The sequence below is a fragment of the Mauremys reevesii genome, linkage group 4 (assembly GCF_016161935.1).
Source record: "Mauremys reevesii isolate NIE-2019 linkage group 4, ASM1616193v1, whole genome shotgun sequence".
NCBI lineage: Eukaryota > Metazoa > Chordata > Testudines > Geoemydidae > Mauremys > Mauremys reevesii.
Window position 1 is genome coordinate 92,217,848 of NC_052626.1, and position 24,489 is coordinate 92,242,336.

General features: G+C 39.5%; 1 protein-coding gene across 9 annotated transcripts in view; it reads right to left on the bottom strand.

The window, feature by feature from the left end:
- Positions 1 to 24,489, bottom strand: part of CCDC73 (coiled-coil domain containing 73) — a 152,478-nt gene that overhangs the window by 90,086 nt on the left and 37,903 nt on the right. For all 9 annotated transcript variants that reach the window (XM_039536338.1, XM_039536335.1, XM_039536334.1 and 6 more), the window contains 2 exons: positions 15,945 to 16,016; positions 3,275 to 3,346 (listed from right to left, as the gene is read on the bottom strand). In XM_039536338.1, coding sequence (XP_039392272.1) covers positions 3,275 to 3,346; positions 15,945 to 15,974 — 102 coding nt within the window. In that variant the 5' untranslated portion in view covers positions 15,975 to 16,016. The remainder of the gene's footprint in view (positions 1 to 3,274; positions 3,347 to 15,944; positions 16,017 to 24,489) is intronic.

Genomic DNA, 24,489 nt, shown 5'->3' on the forward strand with positions numbered 1-24,489 from the left:
TTTTCCTTGGCACACTCAAGGAGGGGAACAGTTTCTCCATCTCTAGGGGGAATCACCAGCCTCAGAACATGGAGCAGCATCATGCACCAACCCTGAAGGTGCCCAATGATCCAACACGGGCCTCGGTACTGAAACAGGTCTCATGGCTTGCTCAAGGAGGTGCTGCTTTCAGGAAAAGGTCTCTAGGCACCTGAGTCCATTTAGTGAATGATTTACAAATCAAACACTGCTCCTGGGCATGACCCTGGTCCAAATGGAGCAAGTACTCCATGTGAGGATCATTGTTGGGGATTACACACCCCCTCACAGCAGACAATGTTTGAGCCATGGTGAAGGCATCACTCAGGGCAAATAACGATACTAACAGTTACTAACACTAAGTAGGGTACTAACTAAACAACTATGAAAACTATACAGAAGAAAACTCTCAGCACTGAAAAGGGATTGTGAGGTGAAACCACGCAGAGCTCAGATTCCAGCCACAGGTGGTGGTCAGGGTAGTGCCATGTCATAGAGCCAGAACAGGGGCGATGGCCACAAGGCATGAGAACTGCCCTCCAATGAGTACTGCTAGGTGAAATTCTCCAGCTTCAATGCACTGGGCACATGAACATACAAGTGCAATACACGGCTGAATCTACTTGAAGAAGAATCTCATTTTCTTCAAAGAATTGTGTACCTGCCATTTTCTTTTTTTCTAAAAATGTATGTCTTCCATTGGCCCAGACCTTCACCCATAGCGTTCTGTTAACTATTTTTCACTCATAGAAGTCCCCACAAACCAGGACCCACCAACTCAAAGCAGCATCAGACCCTGCCAGAACAATAGATCCAAAATGTGCAGACATATCTTCAGTGTTATAATGATCAATACCCCCTACAACATCAATGGATCCTACATGTACCTCATCCAGTGCATTAAATACCCTAACAACTACTATGTGACAATCACTACACACTCAAATGAATTCACACAGAAAAATTATAAAAGACAAAAATATCCTATCACCCTGTAAAGGTGCAGACTCACCCCTGCAGTGCCTCCTGCTGGTCATCCATGGAATTAGCTTGATTTCCAGCCTGGAGCGCCCTCTGCAGGCCGGTGATCCACTACCGCTTGTCCTCTGGCTCCCGTGTCCCTCCCTGGACCCGGTGCCCTGTTAGCTGGGGTACTGCCCCCTGGCAGTAACCCCTTTCTCTCAGGGTCTCCCCTCCCCAGGAAACCCCCACTCACTATCCCCACCTTGCCTCAGTATCAGGCTACTGCCAGTCATCGCCTAGCCCCATGCCCTGGGGCAGACTGCAGTATCAGCCTACTCATCACTGGCAAGGTTGGGTTTGGACCTGCTGCCTTTGCCTACCCCTGGGCTGCCCTCTGCAACCCCCAGTACCTGTTGCCTTCTGCTAGGCTGCAGCCTGGAGCTTTCCAGGCTGGAGCTCCCCAGCTCCTCTGCCTTTCCCCAACCCTGCTCAACTCAGGTACCCTGTCTCTAGCTTCCTGCAGCCAGGCCCATCTCCCTCTACAAACAGAGAGAGACTATTTGGGCTCCTGGCTCACAGCCTTTTTATACAGGCCAGCTGTGGCCCGACTGGGGCGTGGCCCAGCTGCGGCTGCCTCCCCAATCAGCCCAGCTTTTAGAGCTGCAGCCCTCTCCACGACTGCTTTTTAAACCCTTCAGGGCAGGAGCGAGTAACCACCCCACTACACACCCATAGAATATCAGGGTTGGAAGGGACCTCAGGAGGTCATCTAGTCCAACCCCCTGCTCAAAGCAGGCCCAATCCCCAGACAGATTTTTGCCTCAGATCCCTAAATGGTCCCCTTGAGGATTGAACTCACCACCCTGGGTTTAAGCAGGCCAATGCTCAAACCACTGAGCTATCCCTCTCCCCACCATAGATGAACACATTTCACAAAGAAATGTGTCCATATCGGACCTCTCAGTCCTCATCCTCAAAAGAAACCTGCACAACGCTGTCAGAAGATGGGCCTGGGTACTTAAATTCATAACTCTGCTGAACACTAAAAAAGATGGACTTAGAGATGCTGGTTTTATGGCTCATTACAACAATTTGTAATTGTAACATACCCTGCTGCCTACTACCATCCTTTGTCCTACTACTGCAGAGGTATTGCTTGTCCACTTCAGTTTAAGTGATATCCTCAACATGTGTGAACCCCATATGCTTAACAATCTGTCCAACCTTGTATTTAGGTTGGCCACTCTGGTCTACCTTCCCCAGATCTGAGGAAGAACTCTGTAAAGTTTGAAAGCTTGTCCCTTCCATCAACAGAAGTTGGTCCAATAAAAGAAATTAGCTCAGCCTCCTTGTCTCACTTATTTTGAGATACTTTATTCATTGAAATGGTGGCAATGAGGAAATAAACTTTAAAAGAAAATATAAGGATTGTATTTCATGGTTGAAAGGGCAGAATTAAAAATCTTGGAGCATTATATTAAAATGCCACTTAAGTCATGTCAATTCAATAAGGTACCTAAGCACATACAAATCCCACTTTTCAAGTAACATAACGGTGCTCAAAGCTACCTTTAGGCAACACCTGAAAATTTCCCTACTTTAGGGGACTCCTTAACAGCTGCTGCTCCCCTTGGTTGGGGGGTTATCAGGGGCAGAGCTAGAACGCAATGCGCTTCAGCAATCCTAACCAATGAAGCATCATTTATAGGGCAGTTATTCACCAGCACAAGTTAGAGAAGCTTGTACCAGGGAGCAATTCAGCCACCAGCAGCCTCCAAAGGCAGATCAGGTGGGGACTCCCAGGTGTGTCAAGCACTGCTCTGGCAAAACTGAGGATCTGGCCCAAAGTATACTATACTTACACTTAATTAGATCCAAATAAATCCTATTTTTGCGTCTCTGGTTGCATTAATGTTGAAGGCAGGATGACATTTTGGAACGTATTTTTGAAGGGGATATCTATCTTTAGGTAGGAACTTGACCAGGTTGACTATTTCTTCATGATCCTCATAATTTACCTTTGCCAGATTCTTAGCTCTGTGAGATTTCTGTGAAAAAAAGATTCTCTCTCTCTCTCTCTCTCTCTCTCTCTCTCTCTGATATAGCTGTAGGAAGTATTAATTAAAACATGTGTGTTTTGTGTAAAAAAGGACTTAATGTTTTCCCGTGGGGTTGTATCATAATATTTTATATACAGCATTACAAAGTTTTTAATACTACTTGATAATTTGGTTTTCGGACCACCATATTTAAAAGTATTATTATCAGAGGTTAAAGAGTCTCAATTTCCTACCTGTTTTTTGAAAGCTGCCATGGCTTCTTTGTGTTGTTTGTTTAATGTTTCTGTCTCATGCTGCAGAGTTTCCTGTTCGTAAAACATAAGAACATAAGAAAGGCCGTACCGGGTCAGACCAAAGGTCCATCTAGCCCAGTATCTGTCTACCGACAGTGGCCAATGCCAGGTGCCCCAGAGGGAGTGAACCTAACAGGCAATGATCAAATGATCTCTCTCCTGCCATCCATCTCCATCCTCTGACGAACAGAGGCTAGGGACACCATTCTTACCCATCCTAGCTAATAGCCATTTATGGACTTAGCCACCATGAATTTATCCAGTCCCCTTTTAAACATTGTTATAGTCCTAGCCTTCACAACCTCCTCAGGTAAGGAGTTCCACAAGTTGACTGTGCGCTGCGTGAAGAAGAACTTCCTTTTATTTCTTTTAAACCTGCTGCTTATTAATTTCATTTGGTGACCCCTAGTTCTTGTATTATGGGAATAAGTAAATAACTTTTCCTTATCCACTTTCTCAACATCACTCATGATTTTATATACGTCTATCATATCCCCCCTTAGTCTTCTCTTTTCCAAGCTGAAGAGTCCTAGCCTCTTTAATCTTTCCTCGTATGGGACCCTCTCTAAACCCCTAATCATTTTAGTTGCCCTTTTCTGAATCTTTTCTAGCGCTAGAATATCTTTTTTGAGGTGAGGAGACCACATCTGTACACAGTATTCGAGATGTGGGTGTACCATGGATTTATATAAGGGCAATAATATATTCTCAGTCTTATTTTCTATCCCCTTTTTAATTATTCCTAACATCCTGTTTGCTTTTTTGACTGCCTCTGCACACTGCGTGGACATCTTCAGAGAACTATCCACGATGACTCCAAGATCTTTTTCCTGACTCCTCGTAGCTAAATTAGCCCCCACCATGTTGTATGTATAGTTGGGGTTATTTTTTCCAATGTGCATTACTTTACATTTATCCACATTAAATTTCATTTGCCATTTTGTTGCCCAGTCACTTAGTTTTGTGAGATCTTTTTGAAGTTCTTCACAATCTGCTTTGGTATTAACTATCTTGAGCAGTTTAGTATCATCTGCAAACTTTGCCACCTCACTGTTTACCCCTTTCTCCAGATCATTTATGAATAAATTGAATAGGATTGGTCCTAGGACTGACCCTTGGGGAACACCACTAGTTACCCCTCTCCATTCTGAGAATTTGCCATTAATTCCTACCCTTTGTTCCCTGTCCTTTAACCAGTTCTCAATCCATGAAAGGACCTTTCCTTTTATCCCATGACAGCTTAATTTACGTAAGAGCCTTTGGTGAGGGACCTTGTCAAAGGCTTTCTGGAAATCTAAGTACACTATGTCCACCGGATCCCCCTTGTCCACATGTTTGTTGACCCTTTCAAAGAACTCTAATAGATTAGTAAGACACGATTTCCCTTTACAGAAACCATGTTGACTATTGCTCAACAGTTTATGTTTTTCTATGTGTCTGACAATTTTATTCTTAACTATTGTTTCAACTAATTTGCCCGGTACCGACGTTAGACTTGCCGGTCTGTAATTGCCAGGATCACCCCTAGAGCCCTTTTTAAATATTGGCGTTACATTAGCTAACTTCCAGTCATTGGGTACCGAAGCCGATTTAAAGGACAGGTTACAAACCTTAGTTAATAGTTCTGCAACTTCACATTTGAGTTCTTTCAGAACTCTTGGGTGAATGCCATCTGGTCCCGGTGACTTGTTAATGTTGAGTTTATCAATTAATTCCAAAACCTCCTCTAGTGACACTTCAATCTGTGACAGTTCCTCAGATTTGTCACCTACAAAAGCCAGCTCAGGTTTGGGAATCTCCCTAACATCCTCAGCCGTGAAGACTGAAGCAAAGAATCCATTTAGTTTCTCCGCAATGACTTTATCGTCTTTAAGCGCTCCTTTTGTATTTTGGTCATCAAGAGGCCCCACTGGTTGTTTAGCAGGCTTCCTGCTTCTGATGTACTTAAAAAACATTTTGTTATTACCTTTAGAGTTTTTGGCTAGCCGTTCTTCAAACTCCTCTTTGGCTTTTCTTATTACACTCTTGCACTTAAGTTGGCAGTGTTTGTGCTCCTTTCTATTTGCCTCACTAGGATTTGACTTCCACTTTTTAAAGGAAGTCTTTTTATCTCTCACTGCTTCTTTTACATGGTTGTTAAGCCACGGTGGCTCTTTTTTAGTTCTTTTACTGTTTTTCTTAATTTGGGGTATACATTGAAGTTGGGCCTCTGTTATGGTGTCTTTAAAAAGGGCCCATGCAACTTGCAGGGATTTCACGTTAGTCACTGTACCTTTTAACCTTTGTCTAACTAACCCCCTCATTTTTGTATAGTTCCCCCTTTTGAAATTAAATGCCACAGTGTTGGGCAGTTGAGGTGTTCTTCCCACCACAGGGATGTTGAATGCTATTGTATTATGGTCACTATTTCCAAGCGGTCCTGCTATAGTTACCTCTTGGACCAGCTCCTGCGCTCCACTCAGGATTAAATCTAGAGTTGCCTCTCCCCTTGTGGGTTCCCGTACCAGCTGCTCCATGAAGCAGTCATCTAAAGTATCAAGAAATTTTATCTCTGCATTTCGTCCTGAAGTGAAATGTTCCCAGTCAATATGGGGATAATTGAAATCCCCCACTATTATTGGGTTCTTAATTTTGATAGCCTCTCTAATTTCCCTTAGCATTTCATCATCACTATTACTGTCCTGGTCAGGTGGTCGATAATAGATCCCTAATGTTATATTTTTACTAGAGCATGAAATTTCTATCCATAGAGATTCTGTGGAACATGTGGATTCGCTTAAGATTTTTACTTCATTTGAAACTACACTTTCTTTCACATATAGTGCCACTCCTCCCCCTGCACGACCTGTTCTGTCCTTCCGATATATTTTGTACCCCAGAATGATTGTGTCCCATTGATTGCTCTCAGTCCACCAGGTTTCTGTGATGCCTATTATATCAATATCCTCCTTTATCACAAGGCACTCTAGTTCACCCATCTTATTATCTAGAGTTCTGGCATTTGTGTACAAGCACTTTAAAAACTTGTCCCTGTTTATTAGCCTGCCTTTTTCTGATGTGCCAGATTCTTTATTATGTGACTGTTTATCATCTGATCCGGCCCTTACATTATACTCTTCAGTCCTCTGCTCCTGACTATAACCTGGAGATTCTCTATCATCAGACTCTCCCCTAAGAAAAGTCTGTGTCCGATCCACACGCTCCTCTGCAGCAGTCGGTTTTCCCCCATCTCCTAGTTTAAAAACTGCTCTACAACCTTTTTAATGTTTAGTGCCAGCAGTCTGGTTCCACTTTGGTTTAGGTGGAGCCCATCTCTCCTGTATAGGCTCCTCCCATCCCAGAAGTTTCCCCAGTTCCTAATGAACGTGAACCCCTCCTCTCTACACCATCGTCTCATCCACGCATTGAGACTCTGAAGCTCCTCCTGCCTACCTGGCCCTGCGTGTGGAACTGGGAGCATTTCTGAGAATGCTACCATAGAGGTCCTGGATTTCAGTCTCTTCCCTAGCAGCCTAAATTTGGCTTCCAGGACATCTCTCCTACCCTTCCCTATGTCATTGGTACCTACATGTACCATGACCACCGGCTCCTCCCCAGCACTACACATAAGTTTGTCTAGATGCCTCGAGAGATCCGCAACCTTTGCACCAGGCAGGCAAGTCACCATACGGTTCTCCCGGTCATCACAGACCCAGCTATCTACGTTTCTAATAATCGAATCTCCCATTACTAACACCTGCCTTTTCCTAGAAACTGGAGTTCCCTCCCCTGGAGAGGCAACCTCAGTGCGAGAGGCAACCCCCGCACCATCTGGAAGGAGGGTCCCAACTACGGGAAGGTTTCCCTCTGCTCCCATTGACTGCTCTACTTCCCTGGGCTGTTCTTCCTCCTCAACAGTGCAGGTGCTGTCTGAGCGGAGGTGGGACAATTCTACAGTGTCCCGGAAAGCCTCATCAACATACCTCTCTGCCTCTCTTAGCTCCTCCAGTTCTGCCACCCTGGCCTCCAAAGTCCGTACATGGTCTCTGAGGGCCAGGAGCTCCTTGCACCGACTTCGCACATACGCCACCCGCCCACAGGGCAGGTAATCATACATGCTACACTCAGTGCAATAAACCAGATAGCCCCCACTCTGCTGCTGGGCTTCTGCCTACATTGTCTCCTAGTTAATGGAAGGGTGGTTTACAGAAAGGAGTTTTGGAATGTGGTTCGGTTTATAGGTTTTAGGGGGACCACGGGGAAGGGGTTAGGGCTGGTGGGGGACTCCCACTCCCTTCCCACTCCCCTTCTAAACTCCCTTGCGAAACTCCCTGTTCGCAAAGCTCCCTGGTCGCTTGTGCGCGGCTTTATAAAGCCCTGGCCTGAGTGAATGCCCCGCCCACTGATTAAGGCTCAGCCAATTACCAGCCAATTACCAATGAAAATACTTTAAATTAGCTCAAATTATAATGTGCTTTAAACGTGACTCTTACTTATACCCTTTCAGTAACAGAGATATAATATTTTAAGAAAAAATATTGCTATTTTGATTCTTTCTTAAGTAGGTTCTAGGGAAAAAAATGAATAAAATAAATGACTTATCTAAAATTGAAGCTCTTGAATGAGAAATATCTTACCTGGTAATTTTCTTTCTGCTAGCAGCGTCTGTCCTAATTCATAACAAATGGATAATGTCTCTCACCTGTGGAATTTTGAGACAGTCCAGAGTTGTTGCTAGAGCCTTACTCTTTACCTCAGGCCACCAGAAAAGTTCTTCCAAAGCTATAAAAATACTCCAGCAACGAATTATTAGTATTAAGACAACAATTTGAAACTGTATTAACTAATTTGAAGGGAATTTTACATTTAAGACTCCATTTAGAGAAAATTTTCAGTTTGTTACAAATTGTATTCTGATAATTTACCAGACTACCAGAGTGGATTAAACAAAGAGAGTCGTTATTAGCAAAGAATACTATCAGGTAAGAAATTTTTCATTGTGCTGCACAGCTTGGGAAGTAAAGGGGAATATATAGTATTAATTTAAACTGTTGCTTATTACAATAGAATAATAGGCAAAAAAGTAAGTTCTTCCACATAAAGTAAAAGCTTTGTAATTTAAGGAATTATCTGGGAACCAACCCAGTATTACTTTCCTACCAAAGGACTACATCAATGAATGACATTTCTGTGTTGAGTTCTGTATGAACACAAAATGAATAAAAAATAAAGTTGTAAAACAAATTGGTTGGGAGAAACAGAACGGCTAACTTGCTCTACCACCAGAGGCAGAATTTCTGGTAGCCCAGGGTGAAGAGTAAGGCTTAGTCCTCAAGTCCCTAGCGTCAACAACTCTAGATCACCTCTGAATTCCACTGGTGAAAGGGATTACCCATTTGTTATGAATGAGGAGAAAAACTATGCAGGAGAAAGGTAATATCTTTTATTAGTCAACATATTTATTTGTTCATAATATGATAGCCATAGAATTTACAAATTTTCATCTATCTAAGCTCTGGTGCACAATACATACTACATAAAAGGATATTGAAAAAAATATACAGCTATCCATAAAACAAAAATCAGGAAAAGGAATTTGAACTCAACAAAAAGAATGATTCCTTAGTCTGTGGTTATTTGAGATTTTGTAGTCAGAACCACATGCTTGTCAAAAATTCATTTTGATATTGGAGTTTAAAGGTTAAAAATCAGTTACAGTGAGTGAGCAAGGATCGTATGAAGATCTTGAAGAAAAACACTTGAAGAATTCTGCTTACAGAGCGGGTGACCTTTAGGAAAAAAGTCCCAGAGCAAGAACTGAAAAATCTGTTAATGGCCAGTGATCAGGAAGCAGACCCAGTGAAAATGCTTGCAGTGAAAAACCAGCAGCAACTTGAACATGAACAAAAGCTGATAGATCTTTGATTGCAGGAAAAGCAAAAGAGAGCTGATATGGAAAAAGAAGCCCATTTAAGGCATATGGAATGTCTGGCTGCTGAGGAGAAGGCTCACCAGATGCAACAGGAATCTGCCAGACTTCAGCTCCAAGTCTTGGAAGAGCAGAAAAAGCTGATACAACCTGGAAATCCACCCCCTTGTGACAACAAAAACTGGGAAAGAATTTGTCCCATTTACAAAAATACTGAAGACATAGAGGAATTTCTATCTACCTGTGAACGTTTATGTGAAATTCACCATATCCCAAGGTATAGCATATGCCTGTCCTGCTGACCAGATTGACTGGGAAAGCTACAGAGGTGTTCAATGAAATGAGTATGGATGAAGCTTTGAATTATGTAAAATATAAAGATACTGTGTTAAAATGTTTTGAAGTTACATCTGAAACTTATAGGTTGAAATTTAGAAATTTTAAAATGTCTAATGATATTACTTACATGGAATGTGCTTATAAACTGTTAGGTTTTGTCAGGAAGTGGATTACTGGTGAGAAAGCTTGGGGTAATTTTAAACAATTAATGCAATTAATTACTCTAGAACAGATGTTAAATTTGGTTCCAGATGAGGTCTGGGCTGCTATTTGCGATAAAAAGCCCAGGTCTGTTTTGCAAGCTGCTAAGATTGCAGATGAATTTGTGTAGAATGGAAGTCATGAAAGAAATATGCCCTTGGGAAAGAATAATCACTATTCTCTCTAATCTAAAAGAAGAGAATAGTTTAAAAGTGGGACCAGCCCCACTTCTATTAAAAAAGCTCATGGAAGCCCAGAACAGAAAAACTCATAATCTAAGCAAAGACAAGTGGTATGTCATTTGTGTGGTACACTTGGACACATCAAACCAGAGTGGCCAAATGTAAAAAATAAATCAGCAAATCCAGGAAATGCTAATCCAGTTATCCTAAAAACACAGGCGACCCAAATAGAGCTGCCTTGTGTGCAAATGCTGTTACTGTTGTTTCTGAAGGACTTGACCTTAAAACTCATATTAAAGCTAAACATGGGAACAATAATGCAGAGTTTATTAGCTGTGCAGAAGTTAATGGAATCAGGTGTATGGCATGAAGGGACACCACAGCAGATATTACTTTGGTTAAGGCAAGTCTTGTCAGGGAGGCAGATTATTTGCCAGGTGAAAGTGTAACTGTTGTAGCATTATCTGAATATTTTGTAAGAGTGCCTTTGGCTAAAATCCACCTTAAATGTTAAGGAAGGTGTCCCACTCGCCAAACAATTGACTGTGAACAGCCATGTGTGCTGGAATAAGAGAAAATTTCTCTCAAATTGGTTGTCTGTTGAGAATAGCAGTGTGTCTGCTAAACGAGAATATTTCTCCAGAAAGCAGACAGAAGAAGCCCATCAGCCTATGTTGGTTGAAAATTTATCAGTTGTCTCAGAGTTGATTCTGGACATAACTGAAGCCCAAGAAGGAAATATTCCTAAGTTTGTGTCTGCTAGGGATAATGACATTATAACCAGGTTGCATCCAGTTGATGTCATGGCTAGTTCCCAGGGACCAGGCGATGCTGGTGCTTCTATTTTGCCTGTTGCTAGTGAGTTGCTAGATAAAGATATGGCAACCTTGTCTGATCAGGCTGATGATATGAACAGGGCACAAGGAAAGCATAAAGGTGATCTATGTTACACACAGTGTGGAAACTTGTAACAGAAAGAGAATGGTCCCTAAACTTGTGTGTGTTGAGCCTGGTAACCTGCATGTTGTCTGCAAGAAGAGCTGAAAAGAGGAAGAGAATTCCTCTAACTTTTTGACTATGGAGTCTACAGGAAATTATGTGCCCAAAAAGAAGCTGTGTGAAAATCTTCCTGATGTACCAGAGGTAGTTCTGGGTTTGAGTGAAACTCAGAAGGAGTTTGTAAATTTGTCTGTTTATACCAAAGTCAATTCTGAACATAACTAAAGCTCAAAAAGAATCTGTTGCAGTTCATGATATTGCAAAAGGAAAGAAATTTCTGGGTGAAGTCTTATAAAAGTTAACAGCTGTGCCTAGTGAGGGCAAAAGGGAATTTCTCCCATTAACTTTTAATGGGCCATTGGTGGTAGTCAACAGTTTGTCTACTAAGAAAAATGTGTTGGTGCCTAATGGCCAAAGCCTTCCAAATGAAAATGAATTCACTGACTTTGCCTTGGACTTTGCCTCAGGAGGCTTCGTTAGCTAATATTGAAAGTGAACAGTTTGTGTCTTGGGTTCCAAAGGAAGGCTGGATTCCTGGCTTTACACAGCAGAGCAGCCTTGTGAATAAACCCATAGACCCTTTTAATATGTCATCTAATTTCTTAGTAAGCTCTGATTAATCCAGGGGTCCCCAACACAGTGCCCGCGGGTGCCATGGCACCCGCGAGTGCATCTAAATGCGCCCGCGTCCTGGCCGCCAAAATGCCGCTGAATTGCTGCAGCATTTCGGCGGCGACGCCTCTTGATGACATCACTTGTCGGCGGCAAGCGGTGTCATCGAGAGGCATCGCCCCCGAATTTCTGCAGCATTTTTTGCATACAGTTATGAAAAACTGACTCTATGGTTAACCAATACTCTCACTCTTTTCTTTTTTAATAAATTTTAGTTCATTTAATAAGAATTTGCTGTAAGTGGGTATTTGGTTAAAATATGTGTGTATTTGGAATATTCATTACCCTGGAAGGTAATGTGTCCAGTCTTTTGGGACTGGTAAAACTTTCTTATATGATTAATAAGATTTTCAGTAAGCCTCATCATATTTGACTTGGCTGTCTGGGTGGAGGCCTAAGGCTGGATTACTTAAAGGAAACTGTTTTGTTGGCGCTGGGTAACCAGTAAGATATTATAAAAGCCGTTCTGTCCTGGCTTGGTAAATCTAAGCATTGGAATATCCACCAGCTTTGGGGATTGTCTGCCCCATTCTTTGCAGTTTACCCTAATTGAGTAACCTCAGTGTAGCTCCCTGGGACCCCAGTCACACCTCCATTTACAGAACTCCCTCTGAGGTCAATAAGAGTTATGCCCTCGGAAGACTAAAGAATTTTGGACAGAGTGTAGAATCGTTAGATTCTACACTCAATTCAAATTTCACGGGTTTTCAGACTTTGCACTCTACCATGGAGTCAGGAAACTTGGAAAGTTTACATCTGGGCTACTGGTCTGCTCCTGTAGAATTTCTGAGCATCACAGACTTACAGCCCAGATCACAAATAATTTCCAAGATTTTTTGGACTGCAACCCCACTGTTGTCGAGCCACTTTGCTCTGCAGTACAATTTTTCTCCGCAACACTAGAATCCTGCTGGAGTTCAAAGAATTTATAAACTCTGCTAACTAAAAAACTTCTAAGGAAGAAACAGTTTAAGGAAGCAGGGCTTGTAAGTTTAGAAACCTGAATAACTCCAAACACTGTTTTTCTCTTTACACAGTTAAAACTAAAGATACAAAGAAGTGAAAAAGTTAAGGGTTAAGTTTTCATTACTGTTTGTGCACAACTGCACAATGTACTGCATGTACAGTTACTACAACTGAACATTAAATCATTAAATTGTGTATGCAAACTACCACTTTAATGTGTAACTATACATTTGTATGCATAATCAACAATTGCAGAAGTAAATTATGCATGCATTTTTTGCATACAGTTATGAAAAACTGGCTCTATGGTTCCAACAGAAACTTGTACTATCTTCTATTCCTGTTTTTTCATTAAATTCATACCCCATGGTTCCTATCACTAAATGCATACCATACACACAAAAATACTTTTTATTTCTGCCTCTACAATAAATTTATGATGGATTTTCAATATCTCACATATTTCTTCTCTTGATTGTTTCTAACAAATTATGTTTTCTTTTTATGCAATGCAAGATTTAAACTATATTTTAATAGATTCTTACTGACATAATTTAAATTATTTCATGTGCTAGAATAATATGATTCTCCACATCAGAGATGAGGAACAAGACGAAGGGAAAAGTGTGTGCTTATGTAAACAGTAAAGGTGATGGTGTTTCTGTGACACTACAGCAACATAACTAGCCAGGATGGATAGAAACTATCTCTGCAGTATACCTAGCCCTTGACAGGTGAGAGAGGGACTGAGCTCAGAACCCAAACTAATAATCCTCACATCACAGTGCACAAGACCACACTGACCACCACCTTTTTATGCAATATCTGTGATAATGATTTGTTAAGATGGTTCTATTGAAAGCTAAACTTCACTATGGGAATATTAACAGGAATTGTTAGATACCATAAGAACAATTGTGTCATAAATATCAAATAAAATTGTACATAAGTTGCTAACAACACATTTATCTTTCTTCCATTCCTATACCCAACTATGAACTTGATCATTCAACTGTGAAAGTAAAGAAATGTGGTAACTTAGAGTATAAACTTTGTTAACTTTGTGAGGTGAAAACAAGCTCACAGAACATAAGAACGGCCATAGTGGGTCAGACCAAAGGTCCATCTAGCCCAGTATCCTGTCTTCTGACAGTGGCCAATGCCGGGTGCCCCAGAGGGAATGAACAGAACAGGTAATCATCAAGTGGTCCATCCTGTCGCCCATTCCCAGCTTCTGGTAAACAGAGGCTAGGGACAAAAACGTGGTATACTTGTAACCCTTGAAAAAGAGTTACTCTTTTAAAATGATTCCAAAATGGGTTCTTTGAATTTTATACATACTCCTTAAGACAAGATGATGGGAAGGGTAGAAAACTGCACGCATATCAGCCATTTTGTCTAAATTCCATGAGAGGCTCTCAAACTCATCGACTTTAAGGTCAGAAGGTACCATCATGATCATCTAGTCTGACCTCCTGCACGCTGCAGGCCACAGAACCTCACCCACCCACTCCTGAAATAGACCCCCCTAATCTCTGGCTGAGTTACAGAAGTCCTCAAATCATGGTTTAAAGGCTACAAGTTACAGAGAATTCACCATTTACACTAGTTTAAACTTGCAAGTGACCCATGCTCCATGCTACAGAGGAAGGTGAACCCTCTCCCCTATCCCGCAATGTCTCTACCAATCTGACCCCGGGGAAAATTCCCTCCCGACCCCAAATATGGCGATAAATTAGACATATCTGAAGATACGAGACAGAAGAGGCCTCATTAAGGAGCTCATGGATTAGATTAGAGACTGTAAGTAACTTGTCAATACCTCCTTAATGTAAAAAAGGAGAAATAACTCTAAGTAGTAAAAGGACTAATCTACTACATGGGTGACTGATTAGTGACAGAGTTCTCAGCCCCAATTCTGTGTGGTAGAAGTTATGGGACCTAGATCCTTGATTTCATTTTGTTCAAAATGTATCCATTCCAACAGATAGTTACACAGAATTGAATTTTGTATAACTTTTTGTTTACACTCAGATATGTTGTGTGCTCATGTTAAATGTGACCCAAAAAAAACCAATTAGTTTGGCCAACTGATTACAAACCCTGTATGTTTTCCTATTAGTGTACATTAATTTGCTTGTGGGGCCTCAACTGGGAATGGAAACTGAACTTTGAGGTTTGAGAAGGACTATAACCACAGGTTGAGGAAAGCAAGGTAGAGATACAAACTGAAAGCACTGTTGCCTTTTCAAATCTAAGATGCTTCCTGTTTCTATGTCCATATTATTTTATTTTTATATATCTAATCTTTCAGAATCAAAGCACATAGATAGGATTATTGAATTGAGATGGTTAGGATAAAGCCCAAGAAATAAATGATCTTCCTTCACTAAAATGTTAAATATTTCAAGATCAAGGATAAGGCTGAATATTTGGGTGGGAGGGTTGTTTTGGGTTTTTTTGTGTGATCATAAAATATGTTGAGAGAAACCTTTTATCATGTGACCTAGTGACAGTTGTCATGGGTTAAACTATGTTAAAAAAGGGAATGGATTTTCTACTAAAGTATAACCTCATGAGTCCTAACCCTAAAAAGAATATTAAACTCATTTTAATTTAGGCTTCATCTTGGAAGTGTAAATGCTACCGAATCACTTCTGGACAGGTATAAACATGTAACCTACTGCTGAAAATACATTTCTTTGGATTTTTCCCCCCAAAGAGAGAGAGCTCAGTGGTTTGGGCATTGGCCTGTTAACCCCAGGGTTATGAGCTCAATCCTGGAGGGGGACGATTTGGGGCAAAAGTCTGTCTGGGGATTGGTCCTGCTCTGAGCAGGGGGGGTTGGACTAGATGACCTCCTGAGGTCCCTTCCAACCCTGATATTCTATGATTCAAAAAAATATTGAGTGAATTTGTTGTTCTTGAAACCATGGTAGTATTAGCACTTGCTATAGCCAGGCATAATGCAGACAGCTGTTGTATTAACTCCCCTACATAGTTCTGTCAAGACACCTCATCTGTGAGATTCAATATCATTATTTCAAGTTCTACATCTCTCTTAGCAACAACTTCCAAGCATGCCAAATTTTGTGATATTTTTAACAAAATTTCACATTTTTAGAATCCTGATCACAGCTACCTTATTGCCAAAAATAGTATGAGCAGTATGGAAGACCATTGTCAGATCCAGTTTCCCTCATGCTTTAATACTGGTATGACTATAATCTAAAAAAAATTAACATTCAATTGTACCTAACTCCAAACACCATTAACATCCCATTAAAATGAAATTCTAACAGCTAAATATTAAAACTATCAGGCTTATGGAAAAATTACTAACCTTCTGCCACTCAAGTTCCTGTTTTTCCATAATAATTTTATTAATTTGATCTTCATAATTAATTTCAGCATCCTAGTTTTAAAAAAATACAAAGGTAATTATCCATAATTTTAAACACATAAGAACTATAAGTAAAGACAAGTTACGTACCAACACAATTAGTGTAGTCATGCTCTTCTATTTTTCAGCTACAGTTCAATATATAGAATAGTATGTTTCTATCCACCAAAAAGCAAGGAGGTCAAAATAGCATTAAACCAAGACTATATACATACACATTGTACAAACAGTAAACATGTTCATCCTCTTCAATCAGAAAAATCTTAGCATGAATGAAATAAGTAAGAGTTGACAGGAAGAGATGTAAGATTGGGAATTAGGAAAACAATTAATTTAATTATCAGTAAGTAATATTTCCCTTGTCATATCTATACTCTTCATCATCCTACAACAAATCAAGAGTCAGAATGAAATAGAGCAAGATACGCTTGTCTTGAACTCATGCTTGAAAAACCTTTATGACTAAATAGTCTGATGAGACCAAGCCACAATGCTGAGATGAAAACAAAGCAACATCATGTAATGAATGTGAGAAGAATCAATTTAGCAATGGTTAGCTACAGATAACCATGGTTAATGTCTCTGCCCATAAAGTGTTAAAATTGAGCCCCTTCAAGAAGACTTCCACAATAAAATTGAAAGCTTCCTTCCAAAAATTATTTCCGTTATTGTGGCCATACTTGAACAATACTTTCTGAAAGTATGCTAGCTACAGGGAGAGATAATCAAAACTGAATCTTTGTTAGGATGCTGAGCAAAACCAGTCATTTTGAAAGAAGGGTGGAATATTTATCAACATCTTGTACCAAAAAGCTTTTGTGCCAGTCAAGTGAGAACAAAAAAGATAAAGAGAAGGCAATAGCTGTTGAAAGTAAATTTAGATATGTGGTCAGGAAGATTATCCTAAAACAAGGCCTGATAGCCACAGACATCTGGCCCAAAATGGAATTAACACGTGATCTTTGCCTTTTCCTGCTTCATAGTCTGGAAAAAATTCACAATAGATAAGCAGAGGTGGGAAGATATATGTCAATTCCCCAATTATTACAAAAGCATCTGCCTGGGGATCAAACAACTGCTGTGGTAGCAAATGATACCTTTGCTGACAGTTTATTATGGTTGTCACTAAGTTATAGTAGATCTCCTGAAATATTTAATATTAAAGTGTAGTTTTCCTAACTGAAATCAGCTCCCTTTTGTTAAATCAATATGCACATATATTGCTCTTCCCCGGCAAATATAAAGCTCAGAGAGAAGAAAAAACACAATTTTGTCTACTGGAAGAGGGTCATGATTTCCAGCAAGAACTGACCATTTACAGGTGACTCTGTATGTTGTGGCAGACTACTCATTACTGTTCTGGTATTGCATATGACCAAGATATGAAGACTTTTAGAGATTCTTATGGAGCTATGTTGACATGTAGTTCTAAGCACCAAAAGGTTAATGTTAAACCTTCTTTCTGCCATTGATCATTGTCTAAATGAGGTGAATACCATAAGATAAGATCCCTCTCTTAAAGGAATAGCTACATTTGTAATATATATTTGAGCCTCTGTGTGGGATACATTCTAACAATAGTCAAATTGAAAAAAGACAGAGGTGTTTTTCTAAGCTCTGCACACAAAATAAGCAACTGCTCTTAGGCCTGGTCTACACTAGGGGTGGGTGGGTTCGAACTAAAGTACGCACTCGAAGTACCTTAGTTCGAAGTACTTACCCATCCTCACGGTGCGGGATCGAAGTCCGCGGCTCCCCCGTCAACTCCGCCACCACCATTCGCGGTGGTGGAGTTCCGGAGTCGACGGGAGCGCGTTCGGAGTTCGATATATCGCATCTAGATGAGATGCGATATATCGAACTCCAAGAAGTCGATCGCTACCCGCCAACCCGGGCGGGTAGTATGGACGTACCCTTAGTTGGGGTATATCAATTCATTAGCTATTTGCCTAGTTTTACAACAGGCTACATAAAAAGCACTAGCAAAGTCTGTACAACTAAAATTTCATGCTGACAGAATGAAAATGAAAGCAATTTTTCAGTAATAGTGTACTGTGACACTTTTGTATTTTTATGCCTGATATTGTAAGCTGGTAGTTTTTAATTGAGGTGAAACTTGGAGTACGCAAGACAAATCAGACTCCTGAAAGGGGTACAGTAGTCTGGAAAGGTTGAGAACCACTGTGCTAGAGAAAACTTCCCATGCATGGTGTGACCCGAGGAGCTTGGGGTAGCCCTCACTGGAAATGCCAAGGTCAGGACAGGCTGCAAAAAGGAGAGAGATATTCCCAAGACTGGTGGGTAACACTGAAGTTTAAACTCCCCAACCACTCACAAACTGTGCTTCTGATCCCCACACTGGTTATCAAGAAGCAAAAGAAGAAAATCGCACAGCCACCCTTTTTGCATTCCAATTCTAGCCTTTTGCATTCCTGGGCAGCTTTTCTTCTCTCTTCAGCTTCTTTCTCCAGCCAGGCCAAGAATTGCTTCTCTTGCATTCGAAGTTCTACCATTTCTCTCTTATATTGTAGGCGCTGGCTCTCTCTCAGGGCTTGCAGTTTTGATTGTGGATCACTCATTGTGCCTAACTTTAACATTTAACACACTCAGTACCAAAATTTCAAAGTTTGGAATAGTGTGGGGTTCTGATCCAAACCCAAATGATCTGGTTCTGTGGATCCTGCCAACTATGCAATGTGACCCGGGGTAGCCCTCACTGGAAATGCCAAGGTCAGGTAGGCTGCAAAAAGGAGAGAAATACTCCTAAGACTGGGGGGTAATACTGAAGTTAAACTCCCCAGCCAGTCACAAACTGTTCTTCTGATCCCCACACTGGTTATCTAGTAGCAAAAAGAAAAAAGAAATCCCCCCTTTAGTGCATTCCAGTTCTCTGGCTTCCAATCAGCACCTATGTCCAGTATAGTGAGAAGTTATTTTAAAACTCTGTTCACATATTGTGATAAACTCAGGACAGACAGTTGCAAGAGGGGGGGAGGAGTCAGTCCCAGAGAGAAAGGCCCCTCTCCTATCTGAGGCAACAGCAGGTCAGGTCAACCAACAGACTGTAACTAAGACTGATGGGAAGACAGGGACAGACTTCCCTGAGTTCTTAAGGGGACTGCATTACAAGCCGGTCTCACCAGCAAAAAAAAAAACAGAGGAGGCTGGGGAGACTGACTTTGGACAATATACAAAATGTTCTTCTAACCCCAAAGGGCCAGCCATGTTACCAGGTCTGTATAGGCTTGGATCTTACCCAAAATACCATGCTGCCAGTCAATCCTTTAGTGCCTAAAACTAAAGATTTATTATAAAGAAAAAAGAAAGAAGAAGAAGAGAGCTGCTAAATGATAAAGCAGTTACATACATACAAAGACTTCAAAGTCCATATATCAGGTTGTTAGCAGTACTGGTGAGTTTGATGGCTTGAAAGTCTCTCTGGAACACATCCACAGCTTGGATGGGTCATTCAGTCCTTTGTTCAGAGCTTCATTTGTAGAAAAATTACTCCAGAGGAAAGAAGCAGGAATGAAGACAAAAAGGAGAAGACTTTTTATAGTCTTTTGCCGTGCAGCTTGTATTTCCTTTATTCCAAACACAAGCTGCCCAGCATATGGCATGGAACGCTTAGAGTTCTGTCCATAGGCATGCCCCTGCATGCCTTCCTGAGTCATAAGGTGTAGCCCCTGACCCTTTCAATGGGTTCATTGTACAGTTGATGTCCTTTGATGGGCCATCAAGCAGGGTAGGCAATGCTGATGCCAATCTGTCTGGGGGTGTCACCCAGATGCACAGCACAAGTTTGGAAATATAGATATACCATACATATTTATAACTTACAATACAAAGGTGATACAAACAGAAACAAGATTATACTTGGCAAATTATAGCATTTTCGCAGATATCTTACATTGCATATCTGGCACAACTCATTGCAATATTACAATATTGGTATTCATAATATAGTAAAGTGTCCCCCAGATTCCATACAGCGTCACACATCGATGTCCCCTTCCTATGCAGAGTGAGAGGATCAGACATTCCCATAAGACTCTCTTCCTCATGTTCCCAGGCTCCAAAGAAGTGTTCTGTAGTATATGAACAGGGGGTTGGTCTGGGGGAATGAATCCATTATGTGCACAATCACCACATCAACAGTGTAGGAAATCTGCTGTAAAGGTGATACATCCTAATAACCTTTTCTGGGAACCCCCTGCTAAAGAGGGTTTCAAGGGGAATAGCCACACCAGGAAGCTATGGGATGGGATAGAAAACCCTGGAACTATTCCAGAAGCACAGATCCTCTGTGCACATGGCCATGACTTCCAACAGATCTCAGAGGCAAACACAAAATTTAAAAAGATAATAAAATGGTTTCTCTGTACTCCCTGAGTGATACTTTCTAACATCAACAAATTAGTTTTCTTATATTAATCTATAAACAAAGAACCAGAAAGCATCCTGTATCCTCCTCCATTGGTGACAAAAGCCAATTATTTTGAATAACTTATGACTTTTTATAGAAGTCTCAAACAATTTATTTACAAATACCATTAACATGTGCTACTACTAAACTACACATTAATGAAAAGAAAAAGCTAGGATACATCATTAGCAAAACTCTTGTAGAAAATACTAAGTAAAGATTTTGCAAGTAAAATGTCCTCATGATCATTATGAATTTATTTATCATAATCCCTCAAATTTTAAGGATGCAATGGTAGCAACTGCTTCTTTAACATAGCATAATTATTGTTTTTAAATGAGTGTGAGATACAGAGAACAGTAGTAGAGGACAAAAAGCTTTTATTTATGAGCTCAGGCCTGCAAACACTCACATAAGTAAGTAATGGCACTCACATAAGTGGTCCTTTCAGTTGCAGTTTCTTGCCCCCATATGGATTCTGACTACAGTAGGTCTAAAGTGATTAAATTTTGCAAAATCACTAAAGAATTCACGTTTGCAAGATTGATCCCTAAAAATGCTTTTGATTAGCCTTCACTACACTCCAGCTAATTTTTAAAGTATACTTTAAAAATCCTTAATATATATATATATATATAATAGTATACTATAATACACACAAAAAGTGTATAACAATCAAATTGGATATTTTAAATATATATATATATATATATAATATTATACTATAATATATATATATATATATATAGTATATATTTTAAGGATTTTAAAATATATATAGTATATAGTATACTATAAGAGTATATAGTATACTATTTTTTATATATATATATATATATAAAATATCCAATTTGATTGTTATACACTTTTTGTGTTTCCTTGATGTTACTAGGCTTGGAAAGGATTAGATTTTTGTTGATAAATGTGAATAAACATTGATTTCACTGTACACACAAACAGATGAAAAAATATTTCCATCAACAGTAATCAAAATTCACAGATAGGCAAAGTAAGAAAAATTCTGTATGATTAGTTATTAGTTTGATTTAAGGATATTTACTTAGTATATTTTGAAATGTGACATTGACAATTTTAATGGTTACTAAGCTTTAACTTTTTGTCTGACCTCTACCCCACATTTTCCCGCAACTGTGAAAATTTAAAATTGATAAAAATTGAAAAAAATGCTTCAAAATAAACATCAATATTATCCATCAAAATTATTAAAAAAGGTAATTTCTCAAGTTGAACTATTACAAACACAGTTGTGTCTAAACAAAAGCTTTTTTCTTTACAATGTTGTCTTCTTTTGATGCATTCAGTAAAGCCAAAATTCATAGTTTGAGTCATTACAAAACAAACCATAGACAGTAGACTAACAAATAATTAAAACATGAGAACTAGACTGATAAAAAGGGGAAAAACATTTATTAATTCACACTGATCCCGGACCCACTGAAATCAGTGGTAAAACTAGCACTGATTTAAATGGGAGTAGGTTGGGCACCTATACAGTATTTTCATAATTAGCTATGATGAAAAAGGAAATATAGGAAAAAATATATAACATTTAAAAAGGGTTTGGGTAAAGTACTATAAACCAGTCTCTCAAGTTCTCTGCCCATGGAACTTCTATTCCAGTTAATTGGATTCTAGAGCTCACTTGTTAACAATTGTCTGAGTATAGTCAATGCTCTTTAGTTTAAATTACAAGATAATTATTTTATAAAAATATATTTTTCAGACTATTCTTAATCCAACACACACTCAATTTCAATTTGTTTAATTTCAAAATGTACATGTAACTAAAGAGCTTTAAATGTGAATGAGGGCATGAGCAAACAACCAGAGCTACATTTCATTATATATTTTGGCTTAAAAAGTTAGGACTCAGAGAAATGTACTGTCACTAATGCTCATTAAAAACCTTAATATTTAGCTATTATGTTAATATTAAGCATTTTAAATTGAACCAAACAAACACAGACCATTCAATATAGGTTTGAAAATTAGATTTAAAATACAAACAGTCTTTGATAAATTCATGGCCTCAAAAAAACACTGAACCAACGGGGTGTTTTAATTTCCTCCCAAACCTACACAAATTTTGTCTGGATTTCTGTCCAGAATTTGGAAACTATCTAAAATACCAGTGTATACAATGACTATTAGTAAAAAGCTACCACCATATTAAATTGCCAGGGAGAGTAACAATTATCTGATAAAGATGTTCGTATGTGAAATTGCTAACAATTAAAAACTTTAGCCAACATTAACTCGTTGACTTCCTTTATAGGATCTCTACCTTTTACTCATTGTGGATTTAAAGTTTTTAAAAGTTGCCTTCCCATTTTAAAAAGTTCTTGAAGCTGTTTAAAAAAACAACTTTGTTATATTTAGGAAGAAAATACTGTATATAACTTTAATAAGCTATCAAAGAACACAAAATCTTAAAAGTGTTTATTTTTTATTATATGCCTTAGGACTACAAGGATTTAAGTGTTTTCACAAAAACACTATCATAACAATAAAAGAGGAGTAATTTGATGGTTTATTTACTCGTTATAACCTTTAGAAAGTGTCAAGCCTATTTTAAAGTGTTTGCTTCAGGCTGTAGTTTTACAAGATGGGCTCTGGATTGGTCAGGCCCCCTCAATTCTTGACCCTGAACAGATTTAGGAACAGAGGACAGCTGGCTGATGTCCAAGCAGCCAAAACTGCTGTTAGGTACTTTTACTATCTTTTTCAAACTTATAATCCACCTCCTACGAAATTGCACATCCAATTTCTCATGCTGCTCAGTCAAATAGTTCTCACACTTTTCTGATTGGTTTCAGAGTAGCAGCCGTGTTAGTCTGTATCCGCAAAAAGAACAGGAGTACTTGTAGCACCTTAGAGACTAACAAATTTATTTCAGCATAAGCTTTCGTGGGCTACAGGTCACTTCTTCGGAATTCTTCGGAAGTGAGCTGTAGCCCACGAAAGCTTATGCTGAAATAAATTTGTTAGTCTCTAAGGTGCCACAAGTACTCCTCACTTTTCTGATTGTTTTCCAGACTGATCAGGATTCCTTACATAAAAGTTTTACTTGGGTATTTAGTTCAACAGATTTCCTGTATATTTTTTTCAATTTCCAATATTTCTGATAGGACCTTGTTGGAAATTTGATTATATGATTTCTTAAAGCCCAATAATAATCAGACATTGGGCTTTATTCTCAAAGGCATTTCCTGTTCAGAAGCACGCTGTCAACTAAATATCTATATATACTTGGGATAAGTAACTCACTGACTGAACTACCTTTCCAACACCTTCCCCTTTGAAAGCTCTTTTTTCACTGTTCTTGCATTAATCCCAACATAGTTTTTGACTAGATTTGTTCTCTTAAAGCTTCTCTACCTGACCTTTCTCCACCAATTACTTGTGCTGCTCTCTGCCTTAAACCAACCTATTCCCTGTCAAAACTCCCATTATTTTCCACACCAGCAGTTGTGGGCTCTCAAGACATTGGTTAGTGTCTTAAAAACATTATTGCATGCCTCATTTCAAAATCCGTTAAGAGATCTGGAAACCTCATCAGATGCTCTACAGTTTCTTATAATCCATCTTCCTAACAGAGTCAGCAAGACTGGCCTATGATATGACTTCCACAAAGCAGTGGTCTCAACAACCCACAGAAGTCACTGAATACCGACCCCCATCTTTATTGTGCCATTATTGGCTACTAAGTCTAATTTCTACTCTTTTTTTATTTCCCTGGTAATCTTTATTCATTCTTCTATACAAGGAACCTTCTTCTTCACCCACCTTTCAGATCTTCTTCTATCAGCCTTTCCCATACCAAATGTACAGAGCCTGCAGGCATCATTTTGTCAGTGTTTTCTATTTCCCACCAATTAGATAATAAGCATTTTGTGGTAAAGACCATCTTTTTATTCTGTTTGTATAACACTTTGTACATGGTCCCGATACATGACTAGGGCTCTTAAATGCTACGGTAATACTACTACTACTGCCAATATTAATATTTCCTACTCGAAACACTTCCCTATTGCTGCC